This window comes from Trematomus bernacchii, unplaced genomic scaffold (genome assembly GCF_902827165.1).
Source record: "Trematomus bernacchii unplaced genomic scaffold, fTreBer1.1, whole genome shotgun sequence".
Taxonomy (NCBI): Eukaryota; Metazoa; Chordata; class Actinopteri; order Perciformes; family Nototheniidae; genus Trematomus; species Trematomus bernacchii.
The window spans coordinates 995,001-1,003,239 of record NW_022987772.1 but is presented as its reverse complement, the minus strand read 5'-3'; the positions used below and the strand labels follow the sequence as shown (position 1 = coordinate 1,003,239).

The 8,239-nt window shown below is 38.3% G+C and overlaps 1 protein-coding gene across 1 annotated transcript in view; it reads right to left on the bottom strand.

The window, feature by feature from the left end:
• Positions 1-3,167: 3,167 nt before the first annotated feature.
• LOC117496983 (prepronociceptin-like) overlaps positions 3,168-8,239 on the bottom strand; it is an 18,215-nt gene continuing 13,143 nt past the window's right edge. Inside the window, exon 3 of the mRNA XM_034148865.1 lies at positions 3,168-6,413. Coding sequence (XP_034004756.1) covers positions 5,805-6,413 — 609 coding nt within the window. The 3' untranslated portion in view covers positions 3,168-5,804. The remainder of the gene's footprint in view (positions 6,414-8,239) is intronic.

Genomic DNA, 8,239 nt, shown 5'->3' with positions numbered 1-8,239 from the left:
TTACTTGTTTTTCTTTCCACTATATTGTTATTGCATGACTGTAATTACTAGTAACCTTGCAGATGAATATTTAAAAACCCATAACGACCATATAAGGGTATAAACATTTATCTTAAACCAAAAACAAGTAGGCCTATCGTTATGGCTGCATAAAAAGTAACGTAAATACTTTAAGTAGGCCTACAATTTCTTCATTAAACTTGCATACTTTTACTTAATGTATTGAATAAAGTCTGTATTTTTGTATTGAGGTATAGCCATGTGTTACTTAAGTTAGGTCTCTTTATACATCGATCTTTGCAACATCACGTAGACCCACATTTACTCACGTTTTTGTGGTGCCTTGTACTTCCTTTTTCTTTTAATCTTTTTATTTGCATGCAGACACCCCTCATAAAATGTCCTCTTACTGTGAGGCAACTGTGCTAACTGTTGCCATGCACCATCAATGATTCAACACTATTCTGAAATTAGACATTCTGCATAATGAGAACTCAATCAATGTCTTCAGCTTGTAACAGAGTATTGCAGGTTGGTAAACTTGTACTAACGTTTCCCTAACGGAGGAACAGTGAGTGAACAATTAAATATTACATGAGTCATCAAGATCACACAGAATAGCCTTAATGTGCAGGATTGGCTGAAAAAATATAATTCAGAGATGCAGTCATTTGGGGGAATTTTCAAGTGTTTCCTAAGGAGATAAATATAATAAATGCATGACAGAACTTTTTATGTATTTGATGCATCAAGGAAGTATGAACAAACTGCTATGCTCAATTGTTGGGTGTCTATATGATCAAACAACAACATATTAATTATATATGCCTCTAGAAATTGAACGAAACTAAGCTAAGGACGGGTGAGGGGTCTCTTTCAGGGCTTTAAAAACCTCTGACCTTTGGTATGCAATATGCAATGTGCAGCTGTGCACAGGAGGACCACTGAGGGGCGCCAGAAGCCAGCTGGAGCACAGGGGGATTTCATTTTAAAATGTTAATATATCTCCTCCTGTTATCAGAGGACTATCTTTATCTGCCAGTAGTTTTTAATTCTATGTGTTTATCTTTTTGCATGCATACTCACAAGTGGCATCATTGTCTCTATTTTTCTTTACAAGTCACTTAAAAAAGTGCGATTTTAAGAAAATAATTCAGTTTATAAATTGTGTATTTTCGGTGTGTATTTTATGTAAAAGAAATGTAATATATAATTTATTTTATGATACAAATAATGTATAAAGTGTGTAATCTGTATTGTGTAATTACATTTATAGGGTGTGTACTTATTTACATTTAATATGATAGTTTACCAGTTTACAGTTGTTTAACATTGCAATAGAGGGCAAGGTCTGTATAGGTTTATATATACGATACGATACGATACGATATACTTTATTGTCCCCGTAAGGAAATTTGTTCTGGACTCCGTCCTGCAGTTCCGCATACATGTACATATACAAACATAGTGGACATTAAGAGACATACACATATCATCAGTCATACACCGTTTGAACAAACACAATACACAGACGCACATACTGACAATGGCGACCTATTGCACAGCCCTCATGGCCAACATTTAAAAAGTACATTTCATTACATTTGACTACATATCATTTCATGTGAATGTTAAGAAGCTTAATCGACATAGGTAGGAATGAGTGCTTATAGCGGTTCAGCCTGCTCCTGGGAACCCTGAATCTTCTACCAGAAGGTAGGAGCTGGAATTCTGGGTGGAGTATGTGGGTGGGATCAGACACCATTTTTTTTGCCTGTCTGATAATCGAGTGCTCGTATATGTTTTGGAGAGATGGGTGTTTTTTAACCCCCATAATCTTCATAGCAGTCTGTACCAGGCGAGCGATCTGTGACTTTGACTGCACTGTCAAGTTACCATACCAGGCAGTGATACCATACCTCATGATGCTCTCCAACACTGCATGATAGAACAGTAACATGAACTTCTGGTCGACTCCGAAAGCCCGGAGTTGACGCAGAAAGTACAACCGCTGCTGAAGTCTAGAGCACAGACCTTGAACATGCGCCTTCCAGCTGAGTGTATTATCTAGATGGACACCAAGGTACTTATAGGAGCTGACCTGAGTTATGGGTTCATTGTGGATAACCACCGGCCTAAGGTCACCCACTGCCTTTGGGTCCCACACCATCTCCTCAGTCTTCTTCACATTCAGCACTAGATGGTTAAAATCACACCACTGCACAAATCTCTCTATTTCAGAGTGATAAGCCGATGAACTGCTGCCTTTGTGCATTAAGCCAAGGATGGCTGTATCATCTGAGAATTTGATGATATAGTTCTCCGGGTGGATTCTCGTACAGTCGTTTGTGTACAGTGTGAAGAGGACCGGGAAGCTCACACAACCCTGGGGAGCTCCTGCTGATGGTCCGGGGCTCTGAGAGGGCATTGTTGACCCTGACATGTTGAGTGCGATTGGTTAAAAACGAAAAATACCATTTCAAGATAAAAGGATTTATACTGATCTTTATCAGTTTTTGAAGCAAGATGTGAGGCTGCAGTGTGTTAAAAGCCGAGCTGAAATCCACAAACAGTAGGCGTACATATGCCTTAGGGTCTTCCAGGTGTTTAGTGACCAGGTGTGTGATGCTATTTAGAGCATCGTCTGTGCCACGCCATTGCTTATAGGCAAACTGAAAAGGGTCTAAATGTACATCAACCTCTTTCTTTAGCAGCGGCACCATGATCCTCTCAAAACATTTCATGACAATGGATGTCAATGCAACAGGCCTAAAATCATTGTTTACCTTTGGACAAGGTTTTTTGGGGACAGGTTTTATAATTGATTTTTTCCAGAGGGTGGGGATGGTGTGAAGATCAACAGATTTTTAATTGATATATAATTACAGTTGCTTTGTAGATGCAGTTATATGTCATTAATATGAACACGTTATGGTATTACCATTGGGAAACATTTGTATTTTCTTGCTCTTCAGTTAATTTACACCTTTATTCAACCTCTAACTTACTGCAAAATGTTTTTAGATTCACAAAAACCAACACAACAGGAAAGGGAAATGTCCAAAAAGCATATAAAGGGGCCTTTTTTAGATAACCCCCGATACTGAAAATATATGAACAAAACACCTCAAGACACATAATCAGTTGCTGCATAAGAAGCCACGAAGGAAATAGTAAACTATTTTATTGACATTTTTAAATGCTATTTACAAGTTATCATAGTGGGCAACATTTCACACCATTATAGTTTGAAGAAAAATAATATAAAGTTTGTACACACTGGCATCCGGACACAACGACGATGCTCACTTGTACATAACATCAGTTTAGCACACAGATCAGAAAATGCAGAAAAAGTGCTGAGTATAAACTTCCATTTTAAAGAAGACATTTTTTGTATTAAACCTGCGTCAGTAGCCTTGTTTCAGGTGTTTTGGCACAGTGATAAATCAGTGACTTCTAGTTGTGTTCTTGCATGTTTTCACTTATTGACCACACATCACATACACTATACTTTACATTACTGCCGACATTACCCTAACCAAAATGCAACAACATGAAAAAACAACCCACTGGTATTGTCCTTTGAAAGAGACTGCATTTTGCCACAAGATGGTAGCGTAGTAAAGATGTAAGAAGAGTTGGTAATTTGTACAGATGACCCAGCACAGTAATGAATTTGGGAAATAAACGTTATAAAAAATGATATTAACGTCCTGAGATACGCCAATTCACTTTTGATATTAAAGCTTAATTAAAATACTGTGTCTTTTTTAATAGTGGGAAATTCATTTTGTGGGAGTTAAAAGGTCAAATGTATTAATATAATTGTGTCTGCTCTTCATAAGGATGTCGTTTTTTTTCATTGTTAATAATATAATATATTAACAATTTTAGAAAGATGTTTCAAATTGCTAATTTTAACTCATTGGTCTTTTTAATTTTCAACTCTTGCCCATACTTTAAAGAAAGATGGCACTCTTTGAGGCGGATATTATGTTGTCAAAAATGATTGAAAGACATGAAGCTGTCGGGAGATTTTTTCCAATTATCGAAAATTAAAAAGAAAATGTACAATTATTTTACAACCAAATTATGCTTTGTAAAGTACGTCTTGTAGGAAACATTAAAACACTGCAAGGGACAAGTGAAAAAGTAAAAATGACTAACTTAATTGAGAGAAAACATATCTTTGTGATTTGTCTCTTGAACCAAAATGAGCTAAATTGCGTTTTTTTTTTTTATCTCAATATTAAAACCTTTGGCTTTTAGGGTCTGAAAAGAAATAAATGCTGTATTATACAGCACACTTCTGCAGGACAAATTCCAAAGTGCTTTAAAGCTGATCGTATAAGGACTTGGGTAGTTATTCGAATCAAACATGGTTATTTACCTGGTACATCTAGAGGTAATACCTGGGAGGTCTCAAAGACTCAGGGTGCAGAAAGGAGACATTTCTACATTTCTCCTAGAGAGTTATAATAATAGTTTGATAATTCAAGGCTAATTGATTGCATCCTTATTATGAGGTATTGAAAAAATAGGGCAATCATATCGTCTTCAGAGGCATACAATGAGAATCTTAGGCTTATTTTTTGGTAAATTACTGATTAGTACTTTGGTGACACCAAAATAAATAAATAACGCAACAAGAATGAGGGAGGTAACATGCTGTTCTCATAGCCTACTTGTAGCTTTACCTCCAAAAGTAATGTAGTTTGTGTATATCCCATGAAATCAATTTGAATGTGTACCTTAATTACGAGCCAGAAAGTATAAAAACCAAGAGTTCTGCGTAGGGAGGAGGCCGGCACGGATGGATGGAGACAAGACTTTCACCAAGAAGAAAAAGGTTTGTGTCCGATTTGACACAAGAGTAACTTCTGTACTTTAGTAGTGACACTTCTGCAATTATTGTTGACTTATTTGTCACGTAACTTGGCCAATTCTGCACATTTTTACCCTAACCTTCACACTTTCATAAAAGTAAACAAGTACTTTTGTGGTCTAAACTGTAACGAGTGGTAAATTGACACGTGTTGCTGGACATTCGTAGTATACACATACATAAAACTGTTTTAGGGGGATACGTTGGAAAGACATCAGGAAAGGGTTTCATGTGAGTGGCGTAAGGAGTTCAGCTGTAATACCCATGAAATCAATTTATATGTATTCCACCAATTCTGAACCAGGAATATTTAATAGAAACAGTGACGTAACTTTGCAAATTTGGTAAACCTGACGATTTTCCTAAACCTAACCAAGAAATGTTGTAGCCTGAACCAAACCAAGTTTTTTCCTTTGTTTAAAAAGACTTAACTGAACGTTAATTGACACCGAGACACAAGGAAATAGTTTAATGTCAGTGGTGTAAACGTGTAAAGTAAAAAGTGATATGTTATGTTAATATTCATGAAATCAATTTGGATGTATTCCACCTATGTTTATGTCTATTGTGACCCAAACATTGATTGTTACTTCCGTACTTTAGTTTCAACCACGCCGTAATTAATTTCAACCCAAACAATGACTTATTTGTCCCGTAACTTTGCCTATTCGGTAGTTGCTTTATCCCAAATGTCACCTTTTCTTAAACTAAAACCAGAACTTATGAGGCCTAAAGCAAACCATGTTTCCTCTGAAATACCTGTAATGAGTGGAAATTGACACGTGTTGCTGGACATTCGTAGGAGAACGGACAAAAAAATAAGGAATAACTTTTCTTGTATAAACATACAAACCATTGTATGAAGATACGTTGCAAAGACATCAGGAAATAGTTAAATGTCAGGGGCGTGAAGGTGCTAAACTTCGTTATGTTGGGTGAGGTCCTCTGACATGCTGTTGTACTCGGTGGCCTTAGAGCTCATCTCCAGATACTGCTTCAGGAACTCACTGAAACGTTTTTGGTTGTTCCACTTGCGCGCTGACTTGCGAATGCCGATGAAGCCGCCATACCTCTTCTGGTACGATCTTCCCGGAGACATCAGCTTCTTGTAGCCGTGTCTCCCTTTGACGAATCCTCCGAACCTCTTGGAGACACTCAGCCCTACGTCGCCTTGTCCTCTTGAGGCAGCAGCTCCTTCTTCTTGTCCCGCTTCCTCTTCATACTCATCCTCATTCTGGGAATTGAAGGCTGTGTTCAGAGGACCGTCATTTCCCCCCAGATCCCTCTCGTCCATCTCGAGCGCTCTTGTCACATGATCGTAACTCTGCAAGGCAAAGGGCAGCAGCAGATCTCCAGCCACCTGCTCCTCCTGTTCATCCTCCTCTGGAAACAGGGCCTCCGCCTCCTCCTGAGATCTTTTCCGTATGATACCGGTGAGAGAGGAAATAGGCGATGAAAGCACTTTACGACAGAAGTCCCAGGAGAAAGCCGGGGAGACGTTGGCTTCGCACTCAGTGAGACACACCTGACAGAGACAGAGACAAGAGAACGTCTTCATTTTGTCTCTACACAGAAAATAGGACACAGTGACAAACTCAATACTTTTAAGTAAGCAAAATGTCTAGAATAGAATCATACCTTCTGCGAAAATTGTTTTTAATGGATGCATGTTCAATCAAACCGTGCAATGTTTAATATTTTGCAGCCGTGAGACACTGTTACAGTATGTCCTTTTCTTTGATAAAGCCTGGTCCAGTGTACCCTATGCTAAATCAGATAAGAAAGTTAGCATTAAAGCACTTTTAATTAAAGAATTTGGCTTCCGATTAGATATTTCAAGATCCGTATTTAATCAAAGAAGACTAGTCGACTGCAGCCTTTGATGACGGGGAGTTTGTCAATCTGGTTGTAAATCATTTTTAAAGAACAGACTGGTATTTCCTTTCGCAACTCCCAAGTTATAAGATGCCTGCTACCCAAATATGTCTGTCTGGAGAAAAAACAATCAAAAAACATGTTTCCCTAAATTGAACACACTGCGTCATTACTCAATATATCTGATTAGCTCTGGTTGTTTGAGTGGAGGCTCATTAACTCTTAGTCTTTACTCACATAATATAAAATTCAATATGACAGAGGGAGACTGCATTGTATTGAGCTTACAGTAATTTACTGTTTCCATGAAGAAGACTAATCATGGAGGCTCTGGTGCGTTATTGATTTACAAGTGAAATGATCTCCACTATGGAAAGTGGTGGAGATAAAGGAAAAGGAGAACATTGTGGCAAAAGCAGAAGAAGAGAGGGATGGAAGACAGTAAGTCAATTGATGGCGTATTACAAGTTGCCCAAAGAAAATGTCTTACAAAGGTCCTTTTAAATGTAAGGCCATGTGCTCTTAAATGCAGACATGACATCATCCAGAGAGAAACAGCCAGCAGGAAGAACACACATCTATCCCCAGGAATCAATTAGCCACAACAAATTAAAACACAAATGCAAAAGGGTAATGTGTTGAGTCAGGAAGGGATGAAAACAGGAAGGTGAGGAGTTAAGAGAAGGATTTTGGGTAATTGCGAGTTATGTGCGAGGATGTAATCTGTTTTTTTTCTGGATGGAGGATTTGCCTACCTAATTGGTTTTGCACTTATTCCTTCTAGGTGGTAGCCTCAAAAGTTTTCTGTTAACTTTTTATTATTCTGCCTTCAACTTTATGTCAAGTAAAAAATGTTTGCACGGGTAATATTTGTACACCAGAATATTACGACAAAAACAGGTTTAAAGTGCTGTTCAGAGTTCCCGTTAGCCGGTAATTACCGGACAATGACCGGTAAAATATGCTGAAGTCCGGCAAATCTAAATCTCTCCGGTCAAAATGTCCGGTCAAAATAATTTTCCCTTAGCGCAATACCGCATCAGTTGCGCCACTTATGTGACAGACAAGAATAGTATGTGACAGACAAAAGAGTATGTGACAGACAAAAATTGTCAATTCTAATGTCTAACACTTAATGTGGAGAAAGAGATGTCCTGTATGGGTTGATTGTGCGTTGATCTGTTGGTAATGCCTCGGGGTTCCGGTGGGCATGTAAACAAATGCATAATGCTGCGCTATACTTTGTGGCCTCATCCGGTTGCATAGCGACGCTTATTGTTTAGGTGTCTTTTAACAAGCAGGTAGTCATATCATTAGCTAGAACTAGCTAGATCTGATCGATATGGACATAAATGCGAGTAAAGTCTAATCTGACAGGAGAGAGAGATCGGCTGCTGCTGACGAGTCGACACGCAGCTCTGCATGATCCCCTGCAGCGGCGAGCAGAGCAAAACACACTTCAGGTTAGAAAATCAC